General features: G+C 38.4%; 1 protein-coding gene and 1 long non-coding RNA gene across 7 annotated transcripts in view; both read left to right on the top strand.

The window, feature by feature from the left end:
- TFPI (tissue factor pathway inhibitor) overlaps positions 1 to 17445 on the top strand; it is a 106751-nt gene extending 89306 nt beyond the window's left edge. For 3 of the 6 annotated variants that reach the window (XM_048869337.2, XM_048869343.2, XM_048869341.2), the window contains exons 4-8: positions 248 to 286; positions 4636 to 4815; positions 5744 to 5839; positions 12508 to 12690; positions 14614 to 17445. In XM_048869337.2, the coding sequence (XP_048725294.1) occupies positions 248 to 286; positions 4636 to 4815; positions 5744 to 5839; positions 12508 to 12690; positions 14614 to 14720 (605 nt within the window). In that variant the 3' untranslated portion in view covers positions 14721 to 17445. Of the gene's footprint in view, positions 1 to 247; positions 287 to 4635; positions 4816 to 5743; positions 5840 to 6602; positions 6827 to 12507; positions 12691 to 14613 lie in introns of those variants that run through there. The other 3 variants (XM_048869338.2, XM_048869345.2, XM_048869344.2) reach the window with 3 other exon arrangements.
- Positions 9224 to 12352, top strand: LOC142068563 (uncharacterized). Its single transcript, XR_012664400.1, has 2 exons — positions 9224 to 10250; positions 11172 to 12352. It is a non-coding gene; the product is annotated as an uncharacterized LOC142068563 (long non-coding RNA).
- Positions 17446 to 23254: the final 5809 nt, after the last annotated feature.

Genomic DNA, 23254 nt, shown 5'->3' with positions numbered 1-23254 from the left:
ATGTCACAGTAGCACAGCTATAGCAGGCCTTTCCATGTAAATAGAGCTGAACCCAGTGTTAGCAAAAGTGTAATATATTTACAATATTTTTCTAATGTAGACAAGACCTAGGGATGGTGCAATAGAAATGTTTTTCTATGTTCTCCCCAATGTAGGACTTTAGCTAAATGCCATGGTCTCATTCTAGAGATGAACCTCTTGCTATTCATTTTTAAAAAATATATTTTTCTTTTTCTTTCTATTGAAGAAGTCCTGGTGAAGAAAACCCGTGGAAGATTTAAAAAAGGTAATTTTCATATTGTAATTACTTAGCAGTGTCTTATTTGGGAATAAGGGAATAACTTGACAATAGGGAATGACCTTTTTATGGTAGGTCCCCTGTTGCATATCTAAAAGTGATCAGTGCTCCAAAATGCCTTTTGATATTGAGCAACTTCAGGCTTAAATGATGTCAGAGTTCACTGTTCTTCTTCCTCTGTATTCACTGAGAGTATCTGGGATGACTGATTACCAAACCAATAGCAAGCAATCCCTCCTCTCCAAAATCAAAATGTTAAGCATTTTTCTTTCCATTCCGTCAGTAATGAGGAAAGGGGAACTTTAACTGATTCTTCAAGAGTTACGAGGACATTAAATTCAGAGGGGAGTCTGACATGATGCTATTGCCTTTTCCAGGGCACTAAAATGATTCTACCATTCAAGTACTTCCTCTGCTAGGGAGTTAGTGAGCTGACAATTATAGTTTGTTTAGCCCGTATGCTTGTGAGTATTGTTTGCATAGCCATGAATAAAAAGGATTTTGTATTTGCATGTTCAGACCATTGTGCTTTTAGGTAAGAAATATACATTAGACAGTAGTGGCTTAACAATACAGGTTAATTATGTTGACTAACACCATTAAAACTCAGAGCTTCTAAAACATCCACATTTGCTGCCATTGCCCAGGAGTGTAACATTTTTTTTTTCATTGCGATTGTGAATATACTCATTAATCTGTGATAAAGGGAGACCCCAAATGTAATCAGAAGAAGCACAGCACTGTGCTATCCTGATGATTTAACTGGGATTTGGTCCTGCTTCGAGCAGGGGGTTGGACCAGATGACCTTCTGGGGTCCCTTCCAACCCTTATATTCTATGATTCTATCCTTTCATTGCTGCCTATCCACTTGACTTCAAAGATTCCACTGTAGTCTGAGGCCTTTCATGGTCTGAAATGGCCAAATACCCTGCTAACTTCATAGAAGTCGGTATCTTATGTTGCTAGTAAATTCTCTTCCTCTGCTTACCAGCTCTTCTCCCTCTTCTCCTTTTTCAAGCACGGGCATACACATACCGTTTTTCTTGCCGATGAAGGTGGGTCTGTTTTGGAGTGGATGTTACTCCACACAGATATGGCACATTTAGAAGTATAAATGTACGAAACTACTCTCATTTTTTATGTTTGTAAATTAATATTCTGGGATTTTTCAAACCAACTATTCTTCAAAAATATCTAAGCAACTAATATAAAAAGTCTAGTTTGAAAAAGGGACCTGATTTTATACCATGGAGTCCTTAAAGTTGACTTTCCACAGATGCTGCAGAAGTTTGGCAATATTTCCCTGAAGGTCTAACCCTCATTTCCCTGCTTTCCATGACAGAACAGCAAATGCCCTGCAAAAGTCAGCTGTTGTAGCTAATCATCAACAGTATTAAATGTTGACTATTTCTGTAGTAATACACTCTTGGATATTAAGTCTCCGGGGAAGGACAGGACTCCTCAGATGCACAATAATAGCATTTGCGTATGTCACTATATTCAAGGTTGCATCACCTTATCCTTCTTAACACCTAATCTTGAAAGGCTTATGACAGCTGTACAAATGATCTCTGAGCTAAAACTCAGTGTACTAGATTTCATCACAAGAGCACATTTTAATATCAGCTTTAAGTTTTCTAGCAAGCCATTCAGCTGTTTAAGCAATATGAATTATTATCCAATCTTTCTCTAGGTCTCTTAATTCAGTTAACACGGTCCTTCTTTGTTCTTTCATTATGTTGTTACTTTTGCTGGAATTCTGTGCCACTGAACAATGCATAATTTGCACAGAATTAATGTTCCCTGCAGAATTTTATTTTTTCCCACATAATTTGTGATTTTTTTTCCCCCAGCACTCCTGTCAATGCCTGGCATAGACAGCTGGGGCTCCCACTGTCAGCAGGAGTGTGATTATATTGTGTTGTTTTGGCAGAATTTTGCAGAATTTTAAAGTATTGTGCACAGAATTTTTAATATTTTGGCACAGAATTGCCCCAGGAGTAGTTGTATAGCATTTGGTGAAAGACCGTTCCCCTCTGCTGGTCCTATTGTCTGAGATAGCCTTTTAGTGCCATTCCATCTAAGTAACTATCTATCTCATTTAAATTCTCAGTTGAAAGCATAGTGTCTCCCTTCCCAGACCACTCAACTTCCATTTTCCTATGTGAAGTGCATTTTGTAACTCTGTGAAGTGGCTTGGAATGCATTTTGTATGAATGATGCTAATCCAAATGGTGTTATACTTTAATTGTATTGTAAATGTATTTACTGGTAGAAGATGCAATTTTTCAATCCAACTACAAACAGCCCAGATGTAAAATGAAATAATTTTTGAATATTATTGATTTTGGTTACTTAAAATAAAATATTAAGATAGTCTGGTTTAAATTTTAATGATGATATCTTCATTATCTCGACGAAGCTTCACAAGAAGTTTTGCTAAGTACAAGACATCAATAGCATTTCTAAGTAGAGCTTTGTGAAGGATGGAAGTTTCATTTCATAAAGCATTCCGAGATTTTGAAATGGTGGCTTTGTTTAAAATTTGGGTCATTTGAAATGTTTCATTTTGACAAAATGAAAATAGTATAACAATATAATAGAAAATATTTAAACAATGAAATGAAAATCATTTCAAAATGAAAAATCAAAATGTTTTGTTCTGAAAATGTTGAACTGGGACATTTTGATCTTGCCAGAACTTTTTTCATGTTTTTTTCTGTTCTGATGTAATCGACCTAATTTCATGATGTGTTTTGATTTTGATGGACCTGCATATTCCAATGAAAGATGATTCCATCAAAGTTTCTCCAGCCAATTCTATTTCTAAGAGAGACTGAAATTATGCATTCCTAATATAGGGTGCCTTTATAAAATAGGTATTATTATTAATATTAAATACAATTCATAAATATTACTTGAATGTAACAAATTATAATTAAATATTTAAATATACAATATTCCACAAAGGTTCTGAATTTGCTATTTTGGTATAATGTGTATATGATAACTGACACCTTTTAAATTATGGATCAGAGTCTGCTTTCATTTATACCAGAGTTAATTCTAAGCAACTTCACTGACTTCAGTGAGATTACTGTAGATTTACTTGTTGTAATTGACCATTTACATTCAACTGGCAGGCCACAGTGGCTCAGACAGATCCATTCTCACTATTCTATGTCTCACACATAATGAGTGTTTTGTGTGGTTGCCTAAATGTACATTTACCTAATTAGTCGGTCAACCAGATACATAATTCATATTTCAAAATATGTGTACCTGACAGTTCAGAATGACTCAAAATCACAGTTATGTTTTATTTCCTGCCATGATTTTGTTTTTTTAACTTCATTTAGAGAAAAATTAATTAAAATGAATATCTACACTTTAAGGAAAAAGAAAAGGAGTACTTGTGGCACCTTAGAGACTAACCAATTTATTTGAGCATGAGCTTTCGTGAGCTACAGCTAGCTGTAGCTCATGAAAGCTCATGCTCAAATAAATTGGTTAGTCTCTAAGGTGCCACAAGTACTCCTTTTCTTTTTGCGAATACAGACTAACACGGCTGTTCCTCTGAAACCTACACTTTAAGGCTAACCTTATGGCTATGTCACAAGCTAATAAAATCAAGGATCGTTTTCCTTTCCCTTTACTGCCATAGCCCAAGATGATGGGTCTTCAGATCTCTGTATTAATCTTATATGAATATTGTATGATTTTCCCATAATCTCTTGGTTTGTGAGGTAATCATGTAGTACTAACTGTGACCTGAGATTCAAGTGATGCTAAACCTCACTCCAGGTTCCTGTCCCATTGTCCAGCAGTTCAACGTCTGAGACAAAATACACTCTGAATTTTTTCTGTTCCTTTAAGTTAATTCTCCTTGTCCTTTCCATTTTAGCATTAGTCCTTTATACCTCCTTGTCTCTGCTTCTATAACTCCCACTAATACTGACTTGATGCATTTATCAAGTGGTGAATAATATGTAGTAAGGTTCAAATAAGGTAAGCAAGACACAATTCTTTCTTTGATTCAAAGAGTCAGTTCTCTTAATAAGAACATGTGTCATTTGATTGGTCATCGAATCTTGTGTTTCAGGTCACAGAGATAATTCACTGTAGCTGGAGCTTTGCTGTATGATAGGTGAGGAGCAGGCAATCAAAAATTATTTTACTCTCATGCTCCAATGCAGTATTGCAGTGGGATTTTTGCTAGTTTTTTCACTCCTTAGTCTGAAGTTATAGGCCTCTCTTATAAAGTTCTTCTCATTCTTTTGTAGTTTTGATCACAGAGAACACGGGTTATTTTTTTCTCCTCAATCATTATTTTCAGTAGAAAAACCTGACTTCTGTTTTATGGAGCAAGACCCTGGAATCTGCCGAGGGTATTTTTCCAGATATTTCTATAACAAGGAGTCACAGCAGTGTGAAAAGTTCAAGTATGGTGGGTGCCTGGGAAATCAGAACAACTTTAAGGCCTTGGAAGAATGCCAGATTGCCTGCCAGGACAATTGTAAGTTTTTCTTCTTGTTGTTCTCATTTTTATTTTTATTTTTGAATGAAGTATGGATTGTTTTAAGGGATTTGTGGGGAAAGGGTATAATGCAAATAAAGGACCTGGATTCTGCAATAAGCACTGCATCGAGCTAACACATTTAGCCATGAGCAATTAAGGAGTTTGTTTGTTTGTTTGTTTGTTTGTTTGTTTGTTTTTAAATAGCATAAAGCTAGTGCTGGTTATCTGGCACTGCTTAGTTCCAATAAATAGTGCAGAATTCCTGATTCTTTCGGTTAAATATCTGTACATATTTTCATCTTAGAAATTCCAGTAAAATATTCATTAACATTGTCTAGTGTACCTAAAAATATTTAGAATATTATAATTTAAAAAAAAATCTTTTAAATCAAAATTAATATGTTTAATATCACATCCCTAGTGCATATGCAAATTTCATTGATCAAAAGTCCATTGCCCCATGCATGAAATAAGAGTAAATTTTTATATAATACAAAAGACAATTAATGGAAAAAATACAGGGCCATGTGGGAGATATTGGTTTAGCTCCGCAGATTTCAACAGATCTATATCATGCCTCGTTTCTGGCCTGAATCTGGATAAGGGTCATATGAATTGTTAGTAATAATACATATTTGAAAGGAGTATTATATGTGCAGTGACTAGAATGTTGGCAGTGCAACAACTAGAATAATGAATTTCAGTTCAGATCTTAAATTATTTGGGGGAAAAAGTGGTCCCAGGATAGCATTTGTATCAATCCCATATGATAAAAATACCAGTGGGGGTTGGAGGAAGGTTGGTTTTATTAATGTTATTAATTCCACACTTGGAGTCAGTCAAACCAATATTAGTCACGTTAGTTTCAAGGCCTAGGCTGTCCAGATATCCCTTTAGCCACTATTTCTCTCTTTTTTTCTTTCAGCAAATTCACTGCAATTAGACCACCGTGACGAACACCCCATCATGATGAACAATAGCTCTCCTGTTGCAAAGCCCAGTGAGTTTCCAAGGCTTTTTGGTAAGAATTTCCTTTTGAATTTGTCTGGGTAAAACAAATGGAGATGAGCATTCCTCTGAAAGTGAAGGGGTAAAATTATCTATAGATCTACAGACATTAAGAAATACTTGGCTGCAAAACATAAATTATTTGTACATAATATGTATGGTAGAGACTGAACAGTTTTCTTCTATGGCCTGGAGTAAACATTGACATGTAAGAGACACTAAAATTGTGAGACACGTAATTACCATAGGAAAGGTTAAAATCAGTTACTGTGTGGCAACAGAGAAGAAGGAAGTGAATAAATATGAGCCATGTCTGAGCCTACCTGACTTTTTCCCACATAGAGACCAGGGTGTCTGCCTTCCATACATAGCAAGAGTTTCTTGGCTTTTTCCCCCTTTGCCAAATTAATTCTCTGCTGGTGATTTGCAGCTGTATTACAGACCCTTTCAGCCACCTGGATGGTCCATGGGGGCCATAACCAGTTTTTGGAATTTGGCCCAGTAAAATTATCGGACCTGATTCTCATGTACACTAAGACCATTTTACACTACGCCGATAAGGAAGTATAAGTAACAGGTGTAAATTACATTTGTATCCATTTCAAGGCTGTCAGAGAGGTGTAGAATCAACTGTATGTAAATAAGCCTCAGGCCCTTCAACTCTGACATTAGCTCTGGACCAGTTTCCACAGCTGAGGACTGTGCATTAGAGATTGAGAATTTGTCCAGGTTTGAAAGGTAATTGTGGTTGAGGCATGTCAATTTGTGATCCACAGTTGTACAAGAGGGAACACGGAACAGCTGGGAAAAGACTGATCACTCTCACCAAGTCTTTCTGGTGGTCTTCTGCACTTGTACTCACATATACTTCCTGAGATTGAGTGATGGCTAATGTATTCACTGAGCCTTCAGTGTTTGACATTGGCTATAAGATAATGGATGGGGAATGTGTCAGTGCTCTTTGCCTAGTGAGATTTTGCTAATAAACTCTGGATATGTATTCGTTTGTGTTGTGTTACATTTCCTGCATGCATTGTGATGATATTCACTGTTGGGTTGAGGATAAGCTTTTGTGACGTTGTCTGTTTTGGGTACCAGTCTGCAGCATTGGATGCTGAGACAGCAACTCAGAGTTGCTGAAATAGCTAAGCTATTAGCAGAGAAGACAGCATTTTGGATGACTATTTTGCTAAAAAGTCTTACGTGAGTGGAAGCTTTTTCTAACAAGAAAGCATAAATACAGAGTCATAATAGCATGTGAATTCCTTGAGATATATTTACTAATTATGTGAGTCTGAAAATCTCACACAAAATAAATATATGAAAATGAAACAGCATAATCAATCATAGGGGTTTTTTTTCTAAAGCATTTTCTATTTTTAAATAAATGGGCACATTATTGACCCAATAAATAATACTCTCCAAGGAATCACTCATTATAGGAAATATATTAATATGCCATTGAAAATTTATTTAATCTCTGTTTCAAAGAAAGAAATGCATTGTTGGTGATAGATCAGAAGCTGCAGAAACATCAAATAAATAAGCTACCAACAAACCTATTGCTATACAGAGAATTGAAATCTTCTATTTCTAGATGGAACTATATTTCTTCTTTAAATGCAAATTTGAAACTTCTTGCTCACTACGATCATCTTGCTGACAGAAAAGATCATTTAGTCTTATTCTCCCTCTGGGTGTAAATCACAGAGGTAACTTCATTTTGCACTTCTGGAAAACCAGAGAAAGTGAGCCAAGAATCAAACCTTTCATTTTCTGATGGAACAGAAAGGGGAAGCTGACCTGTGATATTCAAATACTCCACTGTGCCATTTAAAAATGGTATAGGAGTGAAATCCCATTATCAGCACAGTCCGTATGCAATTATGCAGGTTGTCAATTCCTATTCTTGTTACTAAAGATTCTCTCCAAACATGGCCCTGACCCTCTACTGGGGTAAATTGGCATTGTTCTACCTGTTAACATGCCTGTAGCAATTTATACTCACAGATCTGGTCTATTGGATGCAAGATCTGATCATCTGTTATCTTTGTAACAGTTCTGCAATTTATGTGAAGATTGTTCAGTTTTCTCTTCCTTGACAGTCAGAAAGCTGAGACTGAAGTTTAGGTACTGCAGTAAAGTAGGGCTCGGGGAACAGTTCGGTGATATCTCTGAAACTATTAGATATATGAAAGATAATACGGCAAACGTGCATTGTGTCACACTTGGCTCTTGGAGCCTATCCATGGATGGAGGGAGAATGAGTGAGCTGGCTGTTTCCTGTAAAGGAGTCCAAACAGCCTGTGCCCAGCCCTCAAGTACAGGACAGAATCCCTGTTCAGTGGTGGTTCCTCTTTCCTTCCCTGTTTTTCCACAAATTTCAGAACTTTCCAGTCTGAGTACCCAAGGATCTCCAGCTTCCCAGCTTCTGGCTTCCCATCAGGAAACCACATGTAGCTCTGGGGAGGCTGGAAGCAGACTGCCAGGTTGCCAGGGAGCTGGGTAACCCAGATGCCAAGGCCTGGCTTCTGTCAAAAGCTTCAACCGAACCGACATGTTCCCATGGAACATTTCTATTCCATTGTATCAGCAGTTTCTGATGGAAAGCTGTTTTGTTGGAACACTTTCTGCCATCTCTACTGGGAAGCCTGTGTTCTATTCCTTGCATGTATATAATACAATGGATTCTTTCATTGCCTGTTCATGACCACATGGTGCTGAGCTATGGGACATTTTATCTGGCAAATAATAAACATAGGAAGTCCAAGTTTCTGAAATTGTCACTGGAGATCTAAAACCTGTATAAATTAAGGGGTTTGGAAAAACAGGAAAACAAGAATACAGAGGATAAAGCCAAAAATCTTTAAGGGTCATAGAGCTCAAGGCCGGAAGGGACCACCAGATCATCTAGTCTGATGCCCTGTATATCACAGAACACCACCACCCAGCCATCCGCACACAAACCCCAAATGGAAAAACTGCCTTGACTTCAGTGGGCTTTGCATCAAACCCATAATGTTGTTTTAAGTGCTAGTAGAGTAATGCTGTAGTTCCAAGCATAAAAAAATTAGATGTATGACACCTAATTAGAGCAGTCAGAGGTATGCTTGCAGAGTGTGTAGACATACGCACGCTAGCCAGCCTACCAACGGCAGTGAAGTTGTGGCAGCACAGACCTCAGTGTTGGCTAGCTGCCTAAGTACGTACCCAGGATCCTAGGCAGGCTTGTACAGAGCATGCTGAAGAATGTGCTTAATTGCTATTTTTTAAAACAATTAGTGTCTACTGCCTGTGCAACAAGACCTAGCCTGGTTAGCTTAAAGTCTGTCCAGACCTCTCTGTGGTCCACCCACTGCTGGGGAGTGTCGGGGGGGGGGGGTTGGGAGGGGGGGAGTGACACACACACACACACTGTGCAAATGTGGTTACATACTTCTAACATGTTTTTTTAAATTGTGTCAATCTCCCATTGATGGAGACTATCCCAGTAGTCAATATATTAAAATCAAAATCCGTTAATCATCTGTATAATTGTGGGACATGAAATCCACAATAGAGCTTGTTTCTTTTTATCATTACATTTTTTTCTTAATTACGGCCTTCATGCAGAGTTGTACATAGATAAAGGGTACAGATTTTCACAGGCTGGCTGTTTCCATGAAGCTGCACAAAATGCAGGGGACATGCAGGCATCCTGAAGATTGTGACAATCCATTTCAATGGGGATTGGGTAACTATTAGTCTTCTTATTTTTTTACAGAATGCCTTGGACAATGTACAGGGTAGTTTTTTAGAAACAGTACAGTTAGAAAGGATCCTGAATAGCATTCAGATATCACTCCGAAGGGTGTATTACACATGCCTGGATTAGACAGTCCTTACTCAGCTGAAACTACTTCATGGGAAGAGGAAAGTTATGTAGGAATGTCCATGAGCTGGCAGTTGGAAAGTTCATAGGGTTGCCACCGCTCCAGGATTGTCCTGGACTCTCCAGAAATTAAAAATTAATCTTTAATTAAATATTATGTCATGTGATGAAATCTTTGTCCAACCAAAATTGGCAACCCTAGTTCCAGAGGGAAAGTCCATTATGGAAAGGAAATATGGGCTTTACAAAGTGTTAGCTGTCTCCCAATCATTGTGATGAACCCATATTTTTGGGGCACCTGCATGCATGTTCATGGTATTTTCCCAGAGGGCCAGCTCCATGGCACTAATTCCCAGGACACACTTGCTCGCAACATGACAATTCCCTGAGGCAAGGATTTTTTCTAGAAGATGAACAAACCAGGCAAGTAATTTATATTCCCAACTTAAACTCTGTGAAATATTATAACATCCCAGTCTCATCTACCCGTTGTCACTGATATGCCCTTCTTTTGTGTTTTTTTCCAGGTTCAAAAGTTCCCAGATTAGCATAGGTAAGTATGTTGGTCTTTACTGCTTCCTGAAGCAATCTTTGTGTTTCAGGGCATAACTTTATCTCCAGCTGAGGTCAGGATGAAATTCACTCTTAGCATAAACTTGTTCAGTTAGCCCTGGTGTACACAAGAAAGTTGCACCAGTTTATTAAACTAAAAGCTGTTTTAAAACAGTGCATACCCCAATTTGGACAGTCTCTTGTTTTGCTTTGGGTGGCTTATTTAAAATTAATTTAAACCTATTCCTGATTAATTTCAGAATAAACTGAAATAAACCTAGTTTAATCCCAAATAAGGTGTCCACACAGGAGTTAGCACTGGTTTAACTTAATCAGTTTAAAATCACAACTTTAATTAACCAGTGCAACTTATGTTGGCAAACTCTAAGAAACATATTGCTGGCATTTTTCTAATCTTCGTCTGAAGCTTTGTCGTTGATCTGTCAGACTCAAAACCCTGGTGCATTTGTCCTTTCTGGAATAACAATCCTTATGCTCCAGGTCACTAATTCTTTCTTTTTCTCTCTTCTCTCAACATTTCTCCAAATGATCAATGAACCCTTTTAGTTACATGATTACATCCCATACATAACACATTTATTCCCGTACTGAAACCTGAAAAGACTACATTTGCCTTAAAATGCAATTAAAAATTCTTTACTCAGTTTTTGCATTCAAAGAATTTTTGTTCAACACTGTAATGTTCTTAATGTTGCTTAAAAATGTATAGTTCCATTTTACTGTTATTTTCTTCCCCACCACAATTACTATTTTTTCCTTCCCAGCAATATTTCACACTATTTTTCATAATGCCATCCAGGGAACCTGTTAGCTAATCATACTTTATCTGCAAATATTTTTGGTAATGAGAACATTTGTAAGACATGTAAAATGTAACTCAGTTTTCTCCTTTCTTTTTCAGCCTGCAGTTCTTGACGTTTGTAGCCACCTCGTAGCCTGTTGCTCGCTGAGTGGCTTGTCTGGTTCGTCGTTCTATATCTTCAGGATGCCTTTGGCTCTGTTATACTGCAGTCTCTCCTGAAAACGTCCAGTCTTTCTGTGCTCTGAACTGGCTTTTACAGCTCTCCAGCCTTGTGGCTTCTTCAAGAATCTCTGTCTGGCTTCTTACCGTCCTCTCATCTGTTCAAATCTTGTAGAGAGCAGCCCTGCTAGCTCCCTAAATGACAACTGTGTCCTCCAGGAATCTCAGCACTCAAACTGATATAATGGCTCCCATTCCCTTGAAACTTCAGCCTTCTTGCCTTCAGAAGCTATATGCATAATTTTCACTTTGGCTTCTGAAATAGGCCTGAGCCCATCTAGGGTGATCGGTCATCCTGCTTCTCCATGCTTTGGTGCTTCTTCCAGCCTTGGGTTAGCTCCCTGGACTTGGTTCAGCTTCCAGTTCTTCTGGACACAGTAACAGAGAAACAATAAGAGCAATAATAGGACAGCAGCCTTTCTGCTTGGAACCTTAAAAATGTAACTGCCATACTACTAACACCAGATTCCAGTAGCTTCTCTATTGATTGTTGTGCCTTCTCTTGCCCTTCATTCCTTGGTTAGACTGCCAATCACACTGTCTGCTCTGTCGGGAACTTTCTTATTGGGCAATGTTGTTTTTACTCTGACATTAGGTTTAGCCCTCCAAATCTACACAGCCAGAGCCCAATCCTGCAAGGTGCTGAACACCATCAGCCCTCAGTGATATGAAGGTGTGCAGCCCCTCTGAGGAGCAGTCACTTCATTAGGTTTAGTAACATTTTGGAGGTACTATTTTAATATCGTCAATGTTTAAATTACTCCTCTTTTTTTGCAAGGTGTGTCAATTAAACCTTCTCACCTGTGATGTTAAATGGCACCTCTTTCTATAATGTTAGCTGAAAACATGAAGCACTTTGTATTACTACATATGCAGTGGGGCAAGTCCTGCTTTTTTGACTTCAAATGTGAGGACAGAATTTGTCCTAGTATGTTGTGCGATCGTGTAATGAAAGATGCTAGTGTAATGCATACTGTACATGCGAGGGGGCAGAAGTAAAGTCGCTGTGAAATTTACCTATGAATTTCCTGAGCTTTGAGTAATTAAAAACTCATACCTAATATTGCCTTAATGTACTTATTTGAGGGGGGGCTTGTTCACATTATACCTAGGTATGTGTTTAAACTCTGCAATTTGTGACACTGAATATAACAGATAAGGAAACAGTACCAGACACTCAGTGGTGCATCTAACCCTGTTTCCTCAATGTTCTTAGAACCACCTCCTCTCCCTTCTCTCTGCCTGACCCCTGCGGATCGAGGCCTTTGCAAAGCCAATGAGAAAAGATTCTTCTATGATCACTCAACAGGAAAATGCCATCCATTTAGCTACAGTGGGTGTGGTGGGAATGAAAATAATTTCACTTCCAAAAACTCATGTCTGAGGACCTGTAAGAAAGGTAGGGAAATCAACAGAGCAAAGAGGTTAAGATTCTGCTGTCCAGAGCCTGAACATTTCATGCAAGTGGGTATGCTGAAATATAACAATGAAAAGATAACAAAAAAGTGCTATGATTCCAGCAAAGAATTGCGTATTAGATGTTTTATAACTGTTCAAATAAAATACGCCTGTAGTACAACAAACATTTAAGCAGTTGCTCGATCCATTAAATTCAGCAAACGATTATCTCCACAGCACAGTATGTTGTAATGTTAATTGGAATTACATGTGTGCATCAAGAAGAGAATACGGCCTTCTTTTAGTAAAGCGTTTAAGCACGTGCTTCGCTTTCAGCCTGTAAGTAGTTCTGTTCCATTGAAATTAATAGGACAAACTGACATGATGAAAGCACTTTACTGAATCAGGGTCTTAAGGCCAGATTTTCAAAGGTGTTTAGGCACCTAAAAATCCACATAGGTGCTTCTGAAAGTCCCAGTAGGTAACTAACTTCTCTTGATTGCTAACTTGCTTAACCACTTTTAAACATCCCTCTAGGTCAGTGGTTCTTAACCTAGGGTGGATGCACCCCCTGGGGGTCCAAGATGCCCTTTCATGCCAGAATGAAACATGCCAGATTTTTTTTTTAGAAGGTAAATCATCGAAAACACAAATTAAGCACAGGCACATAAGTACAACTACTTTATTTCATCAAACCTAGGTGTTCATTAAAAAATGTATAATGTTAATAATTACTGTAATATACAAACAAAAATATATCTAGGTTTAAAGAACTGACCTACTTCAACGATTTTTGATAAGGGGTGCGAGAACATATTTTGAGAGCCCAAGGTGTGCAGGCTGCAGTAAAGGTTAAGAACCACAGCTCTATCCTCATCTTTAAGAACCTAAATACCTTTGAAAATCTGGTTCTAAATGCCTAGCTGTTATAAAATCCAGACATATTTAATACTATGCTGTGCCAACAAGCCCCAACTGCACCAGGTAGCAAGGGATCAGTTTTGTAAAATGAACTCGCTTTTGGGTTTGCTCATTTGTCACTGTGGGAAAGAAGTGCTGATGTGAAATCTCAAGACTCTTACACAAGTTTATTCTGTCTTTGTCTTCCCTTCCTGAACACTGAAGTAAATAGGAGAGCATACTTGCCCCCGTATTGTAACATGGCTCCCGATGTTCACAATCAGCATAATAATAATGGTGGTAAAGCAATTTTCACTGGAACAAATAAAATGGGGATGCTCCAATCAATGTGATTTCGGGACAAGACATCCACTTTACTGCCTGTGCACAAAGGGCCAAATTGTGCATTCAGATATACATGTGAAAGTCAGCCCTATACAGCAAGTGAGCGCAAACCCTATGCACCGCTGAAGCCCTCCAAATAGGGCATCAATGTGAGACTTATGTGGCACAGGGCCTCGTGTTAATCTCTGTACAGGGATGAATTTCACCCATTGACTTCATTAGAAGTTTCATGTGTGGCTCTCAGAGCAGAATTTGTTCCATAGAACATCTACCTTACAGCAGAATATTGCAGATATTTTTTTCCAAAAAATTGGAGTCATTAAGAAATATTAGGCCGAATTCTGCTGTCACTGATCCAGCTCTCATTACAGGCAATGGGACTCTTGCCATTGACTATAGTGGGCTTTGGATCAGGGCCACTTACAGTGCTGTAAATCAGAGTTAACTCCTTTTTAGAGTCAATGGAGTTACACCAGTGTATGTAAGAGCTGAATCAGGCCCATGATCCCAGCTGATCGCACACATTCTGCTTTAAGCTACACCAGTGTAAATCTGTAGTAACTCTAGTATGGAAGTACACAGGTGTAACAGAAAGCAGAATCTGGTCCTTCTTTATTTTCATATGCTATGGATGTCTTATTTGGTACAGTGTGTAAAATTAATTTTTGTTTGCCATTAGATTTCAGTAAAAAACAAGGACGAAGAGGCTTAATGAAAATCAAGCGAAAAAGAAAGAAACAGCTGTTGAAGCTGACGGAAGATGAAATCATCATTGAAAGGATATAACTTCCGCTTTTTTAAAAGAGAAATGTGAACTACTCCATTATCTTTTATCTGTGAACGAAAGCATTAACAACAGCATTTTTAAACTTCTTACTGTACCGATCATTTGATTATGCATTATTGGGCGGCTTATCTATTTTGTTTTGTATTCCTCATTCATGTGCGCTAAGCGATCAGCATTTAATTTTTTTTCGGATAAACGTAGTTAAAAATGCAGTTTGGCAATGTACACTCGCTAATGGAGCTGAAGCAGGACAAAACAGACTGTGGGTGTATATCTGAGCCACAATGATTCAGAGATCAGGCAGGCTTCACCTACTCTGTTTTATTGTCTTGTTTGTCTTCCTCTGGAAACTTTCTTCTCGAAAGGAAGTATAATGTTTTTTATATAGGAGCATGAATAATTAATTCCTGAATACAGATAAAGGGCTATTGCTAAAAAGAGACACTGGGAGATTCTGATCTCATTTATTATATATTCTGTAAACCAGGTCTTAACTCTGCTGGAGTCTGTGGAGCCAGACTGCTGTAAATGGGGTGTAAGATCAGAGTTAATCCCACTAAGACCACAAAGAGAATATTCAAGTCATAAACAGGTGGAGAAATGTCACTGTGGATCTTCACAAAGCCCAAAGTATATCAGGGACACAGAGCTCTACAGTTGAAGTCATCAAGTCTCACCTTGTTGTGGCAATGGAGACATAGCTGGCAAGATAATAGTTCCCAGTAAAGCAAGTCTATCTTTGTCTATTTAAAGACAAAACAAAAAATTGTAAGCAAGTTGGTCACTTTAAAGATCTCATGACATGTCCTGTCCCTCTGAAAATATAATAGATGCTGGATAGGTTTGGGCTGTTTTTTTTTGTTTGTTTGTTTTGTTTTTTAAAAAGAGTATTTATCATTTCCATATGTTTTGCTTTGAATACAATGTCTTTGTGCCACATGGCAATAAAGGCTTGGCATATATAAAAATGAGCTGGTTTTCAGAATACTTATCTTAATTGATATGGCCCTACTTCCATGATATGTGAGCCCATCACACTCTTAAATGTATCTATCTTTCCTCACTATACTTTGAGCCATAGGAAATTGCTCTTATCACTGATTTACAGACAGGGAATTGAAACAGAGAGAGAAACTAAAGGCCAGATTTTTGAAGGTATTTTGGTGCCTAAAAATGTAGATAGATACTTTGAAAAATCCCAGTAGCTACCTATCTGCATTTTTAGGCACCAAAATACTTGACTCTATGTGACTGACTGGTTCAAGTCACACAGAAAATTGTTGCAGAAAAAGGAACTGAACCTATATCTGCTATGTACAAGGATAGTATCTCAGCCACTGAACCATCCTTCTGTCTAGTATGAGTTGTCTGAGTGATTTCAGAAGCCTATACTTTTTGTATTATTTGTCCTCCGCTACATTTTGTGCTACTAAGCCTGCTTTGAAAAATACTTCTAGGACTGAAATATTCACTGAAAAATATGATGCCTTATTCTTGTATCTTATATAAACCTCTATGAGGAGCAAAGAATCATAATGTGATAACTGCTTGACTGGACCAAATTGAGCTCTTCTTCACCAGTGTAAATCCAGAATAACTCCAATAACTAGTGAAGATCAATAGTGTCGTTTCTCCCCACGTGTAATTTGTTTTATGGTACTAATGGGTCTGATTCTGATCTCACTTACTGCAGTTCAAAGTCTACACTGGGGTAACTGACAGCATAACTTGCCCCAGACTAACACGGCTGTTACTCTGAAACCTGTCACATTATGACTGTACTCCTCAGTCCCAGTGAAGCATGTTAGGATCTTTGGATGAAAGATTCAGTAAAAATGTTAATTTTTATTTTAACGTATACTCGGAAAATCAGATGAAAATATGTTAAATCAAACCTAGAATGAGAAACATATTCAGTATTATATAAGGAAGCTTAGACATAAATTGTGCAGATTATTAAGTGCATTGTATTGGAGCAGATAACTTTATTAGACAACTGGGCAAGTTAGTAATGATAAGTGCAGTTAGAAGGCCTGATCTTGCACGGTTACTCAGACTAAACTCCCATTGGCCTGGTTCTCGCTTACACTATGGGCCATTATAGCACTCTGGCAATATCATTTATACTCCCTTTAAGGCACCATTACACTGCCAGAACAGTATAAAGGGGCCCTAGTGTAAATGAGCATCAGGCCCCTATTCTTTAGTAGTAAGAGTACGGTTCTCAAACTAGCAACAATTCTAAAATGGATTTGCATTATCCATTCTTAGGGAAAATCTTTTCTTTTTCATCAAGTCTGCTCCATGGCTGCCATTGCAATCCCAGGGTGTCACCATTTGCAATGTTGAGACTGTAAAGGAGCTTAAAGTAATGGGACCTTCAGTAGTATGTAAATCAGACAAATATTGGTTTCACTTATTACTTCATGTACTAAGAAAACCTATTGCAAGTGGATTAATTGTGTATGCTTCTTCTTCAATCCAAAACATTGCTACTAAAGTGAAAGCTGAAATCGGACTTTCACTTTATGCAAAGCCCTGTCTTTACTGTATGGTTTTTATAAAAGTGCAAATCTGCTAAATATTGTTTGCAATGTTATTAGTCCTGTTGTCTTTTACTGTAATAACCATGAGTTTCATGAAACATTGTTCTCTTTTTATCCGTGCATTTGTTTCTGTATGGTAATCTGGATTTTGTAGCATAGTAATAAATGGAAAAATTTATGTTGGTGTTTTCTTATAATGCGAAATATTCTCTTAAAAGCTTCATAATTAAATGGCTCAATTTGGCAGAACATCGATTTGATTAGTTCACACCACTAACAAGGCAATGCAGGAATTGTTTACATTTTAAATCTATTTTTCCCTTCTGCCCAAATAAGGAGAGTGGCTATTCACTTGGGAAAGTAATCCAGATAAAGGATCCACTCCTGGATTGTACGGTGCTTATTACTGTGAGTAGCCTCACTGAAGGGATCACCATGGATCAGCCTGTAGGTAAGAGGATGGGCAGTTAACAGAGGGCAGCCCAAGGAAGGAGTGAGTGGGTATGAAGTATTGTTGACACCCCCTCTTCCCTTGGGCCTTGGCTTGCCACTGATTCCCCCAGGGGATTGGAGTGTTGTGCTCACTATGGGGAGTTAAAGCCAACACCACTTCCTGTGTGATGCACCACGTCATAGAAAACACTACGTGCAGCGGTAAGTACTTGCAGGATTGGTCTATGGTAAAAATAGCAACAAGCTTTTTTAAAAAGATGAAATATTTTAAATATACAAAACTGGTCCTGTTTTCTGAAGCGTTGAACCCATAAAGCCTCTGCCTCTCTGCTTGAAACAAGATTACTTCATTCTCCTCCCTTCTCTGCCCCAAGGAATCCTGACATTAGGTTTCCTCAGCTGCTGTCTGTCCACAGAACCCTGCTTAAAGGGACATTCCCTCTACAGGATGAAGGGGAGGGAAAGGTGGTCATTTGGAATGTCAAAGTCTACTGTAACCTGGGGCTATCTTTCATTTATGTCCGGAGCTCTGCAGTGTTGGTGGGGGGTGATGTCCACCTGCTTCTCTCCAGCCTGATTTTTGCTCCCATATCAACGCTCCCCCAACCCCCCATGTGCAGATCAACAGTGCATGCCACACTGTTTACAGAGACCGGCCCATTGTTATTAGAATTGTATTAATGATAAGATTACATTTATTGTGCTTCTTTCATCCTGAAGAGGATCCTTTGCTGCTTTACAAACCATATCTATGAGAACATTGCAGTAGGTAAGCAAAATAAGGGCTGTGTGTGAAGACCACACTGTGCACCACAGGAGGAGAGGGTACAGAGATGGTATGAGGCTCAATGTGGTGTTCTTCCACAGTCCAGGGTGATTCCCATGGTTGGCATAAATTACAGCAGCCTGGAGAATTTGACTCTTAAGTATTCTCCATTGGAAAGAAGAGCAATGAATTGAAGAGTAGGATCAATAATGTTAAGTGACTCAGCAGTATCCAGCGTTTCCATCCTGAAAAAGGAGTTGAGCATTATCAGACAGACAGGTATTGCACAGCTGGGGTGAAATCCTGGCCTCATAGAAGTCAATGGCAAAACTCCCCTTAATTGCAATAGGACCAGGATTTCACCCGAGAAGAATATGAACCATCTGTCTTTGAATGTGCAGGATTTGGGCATGCACCAGTCATCTGGGAAGTGTAACTACAGTTCCCCTCCACCTATCCTGTTTCGTTAAGCAGTAAGAACTAGTATTTCATCTTTAAAAAATCTTTCTTCACATCCCATTTAACATAGGAAAAGACTCATGTTCCCACAAAGTAATCCCTTATTGGCTATTTATCCTTCTGAGGGAAAGCCACTACAGCCTGATCAGTCTGTCCCCTGATATAATCCACAGCAGAGCTTCCTTTCATTTTCCTTTCTCTCATTCACACAGCGCCTCTTCCTCTGCTCACTGTGATACCCTCAGAGCAACTAAACTCAGAGTAATCAACTGTGATGAAGTGGGTATGTTCTTACTGTTTTGTCTGAATACTGTGTGTGCCTCAGTTTCCCTTATGTGTTATTCAAGTATCTAAGTGGTGGGACAAGGGTGTGTGATCATTGCAGAGACCCCTAGGGGCAAGTGTGACTGCCAACTGTCTGCCTGGGCACAGAGAGAATGGTATCCTGTATCTGTATCCTGGTAACTGATAGCCAAGGATACAGAGCCAGTTGGAAGAAATGGAAAACAAAGTGAGACATGCAGGTCAGGTGACCTGTTTACCCAGGAAAGAGATAAAGTAAAGAGACGGGGCAGCAGCTCGTGACTGAGGCTGGCTGCTGGAAGCTGGTCAGTCTCCTGGTTTGGAACTCAGGGGATAGCCCAGGGTTTCCCCCAAGATGGAATTTTCTGAATCTTCCTGCTTTCTGTACTAACAAGATCTGTTCTGTGCTGTGTTCCCATCAACTAATAAACTCTTCTGTTTTCCAATGCTGGCTGAGAGTCACCTCTGACTGCAGAATTGGGGTGCATGGCCCTTTGGGGGGTGTAAGGCTTCCCCAGGTGTCCCATCCAGGGGGACTCGCTGCAGGATGCTCACAGTGTGGACAGGTGTGCTGAATGCTCCAGGGTCAGACCCAGGAACAGGCTTCTTGCCCTGGTGAGAATGTGCTCTGAGGGAAAACACACTGCACTAGAATCATGCCTGACTTCATTCAGAGCTGTTTCAGAGCACACCAACAGGTTACACTTGCTCAACAAAGACAATTAAAAGTGAAGGATGAATCTTTATTGGATAACAGAGTTGGTTGGATGGAAGGAATAAAGGGATCTAGGCCAAGGTTACAAAAATCAGAGAACTGAATGCTATATCTTAGTGACACCAATAACCATATTCCTGGCATTGAATATAGTTCATCGATTCCTTTCTTTAGCCAGAATCCATTCAGATTATTTTGAAGGAAACTTAGACTGTGTTCAGAACTTTCATTTTCTTTTCACTTCTTAATCTCTTAATATACTCACCCCATCACGTTTACTACTCTTCTAATCTGTATTCTCTTTCCTCCATTCTACTTATTTTTCTCTTAGTTCTCTTCTCTCTCCAGCTTTTTCCCTCTGTTCCACCCATTCCTTTTTCCACTTCCATCACACCTGCTTTAAGAACCAGTACATTTCTTTAAATTTTAATAAGATGTCTGCCCTTCCAGATTCAATGTGTTCCTGCATATTAACTTAGAGACTAACCAATTTATTTGAGCATAAGCTTTCGTGAGCTACAGCTCACTTCATCGGATGAAGTGAGCTGTAGCTCACGAAAGCTTATGCTCAAATAAATTGGTTAGTCTCTAAGGTGCCACAAGTACTCCTTTTCTTTTTACTAACACGGCTGTTACTCTGAAGCCTGCATATTAACTTGCAAGTCAATTTTGTTCCTCACAGCTATTTCCTTAAGGTGTTATCATTTTAAAATTGGGTTAATTTAAAAATAAAATTAAATGTAGATAGATCTCAGGAAATAATTAATGAAAATTCTCATGTTTTGTTTCTATAAAACTGGGTACGTTAGAGATCAGTGAACTTCAAAGAGTTTGGAGGTTTCTTTGCGAAAGTACCCATGTTGCATCCATAACCTTTTCTGAACATACAGCAGAGCATTTTGTCTGCAAAACAAATCTGGAAATCTATCAAAAATAGTCTCTCATTGGTCTAGAGGTAGCTCATAGTTTTAATCAGGAAGAAAATAACATGTGAACAGCATGTGTTTGGTCTTAGTATTTCTGCTCATGACTAGAACCAGAAAATGCCTAAAAATGGGTGGGGAAGAAAGTTACCTGAACTTTTTTCAAACCTCATTCATGTTCACATTGTGTTTGGCCTAACAAGTTGAATAATTTCTTATATTATCGGAAGTGGTCTGTGCAGCCCCTTCCATCAGCTATGTTTTAGTCATTCAAACTATGAAATGAAAACTGATGTTTAAATGATGTATGGGTGAATGTTGAACGCTAGATGGCAGCTTTACACTGCATTACTAGAGAGTAATGTTTCCCCTGCTCCGGTTTAAAAAGATTTTCTCCAGTATAGTTCATAGCTGTTAACATGCTATAAAAGCTTGCTTGTATCTTGTTTCTTATGCTTGGTTGATTCACATAGTGTTATTACTCCATATGTTTTGGCAGAAGAGCTCTGGATTAGCAAATCTTTGGTGCACAAACCTTTTCTGTTTCACTTACTATATAACGGTAGGGTCACAAAACTCTTTTGGCTGCTCAGATTTATGTTTAAACCTCAGACCTGATGATCCAAGATTTTTCCTTTCTATCAAGTTAATCTGGATCATCACGTCTTGGGTGTAATCATAAGGCTGAGACCCTTGACAGATTTTGATGGTCCTACCACATTTACAGTAAGCTAAACATTGCTGGAGCATTTCATTTAAAAAAATGGTAGGAAAGAACATTATTTGCCAAAGAGAAATTGTGAATTTTAGAGGTGTTCAGGTAATAAAATACTCACTTGTCTACTACTCTGTGTCCATGGACAATTCTGCTTGCTTGGGTTAGTGTGCAGTATTGCTTCCCAAAAAGAAAGAATGAAAAGATCAATCTACATAACTACAGTACTAATTATTATTTTCCGGTGTGTTTTGCATAGATATTTATCATGACCAAGAACTAATTTCACATCAATGTTCAGGTTCAGATTGCTTCTCCTTATTTTCTAGCTCTTTATAGCCCAACAGTGCTGCTAGAGAACAGGGTCTAGACACTTCCATATTTCCATGATACCACTTCCTTTTAAAACTATAAGCCAGTTTTACACTAGGGTAAGGCCATTATCCTGAGTGGAGTTACTCTTGATTTACATAGGTGTGAGTTCAGAATCAGACCCAGCGTCTTGTTTATTTTTGCTTGCATTGGCCAATAATTTAGCATATATCAATTCTTAGTCTGAGTGTGTTTTTGTTTAAAAAGACATACATTGATCGTACTTTATTCTCGAACAATTCTCACATTAAGACCTCTGCAGCATATAGACACAAATGAGTCAGATGACCGTCCCATGACCGTCCCAATCCTGCAAATACTTATCTCATGAGTATCTTTACACAGGTGTGTGGTTTCATTCAATTCAATGGCACTACTTGTGTGTGACAGTTAGCAGGATTGGAGTCTAAGACTTCTTTAGCTCCCATTTGTTTTGGATTACAGCAATGTCATTTACGTTTTCAAAATATCTATTGATTTGGGAAGCCTACAGTTTTGGGTGGCAGTTTAGTACACCTTAAATAGGCTTGATATTTTGAGGACAAGTCATCAGCATCTCAGAAAGTCACATGCCTGTTCCAAAATCTATTGAAGTTAGTGGAAAGATTTACATTAACCTTTGACCCAAGTTCTAAACTCATGTTCTCAAGAATTCTTAAGCGGGGCAACCAAAAATTAACATTTCTGAGATCACTAGCCACTTTGGAAAATGTAGGTCTGAATTCTGTCCAGCAATGATTCACATGGCAAATTTTATTTTAATTTACCTTGATATTTTCTCTTGCACTCATGCAATCTCAGTTTTATTTTATTTTATTTTTTATTTTTTGCAACTGAAAAAAAAAGGGGGGGGGGTGAGACAGTAACAGCCTGGTAGTTTTAATTTAATATTTGTCTGCATGTGGAGATTTGATTCTGATCTTTAACATAATTTTATTCTTCAAATATTAAACTATTTCTGGGTATGTCTTCTCAGCACTTAACAGTCAAATGCCTAGAGCAACATACAGTGCTGTCATCTGTAGAAAGGATTCCGTCAGAGACGGTCAGGTCACTGAGGTAGTAAGGAATAATGCAGCTATTGTCTTACATTCTTTGTTTATAAGTAAAGATTTAGGTTGGTTTATTTATCTTGTTTTAAACTGGGCATGCTCCACTGAGTGGATATGTGAAAAAACAAGCAATTAAGCCCCCTTTTTGGAACAGAATGAATATTTTCAGATTCACTTCAAGGCACTAGTTTATCTGGATGGCAAGTTTCAACAGATCTCAGTGAAGGTG

The sequence above is a fragment of the Caretta caretta genome, chromosome 11, assembly GCF_965140235.1.
Source record: "Caretta caretta isolate rCarCar2 chromosome 11, rCarCar1.hap1, whole genome shotgun sequence".
NCBI lineage: Eukaryota > Metazoa > Chordata > Testudines > Cheloniidae > Caretta > Caretta caretta.
The sequence above is the reverse complement of the archived record's forward strand: the minus strand, read 5'-3'. Positions and strand labels throughout refer to the sequence as shown.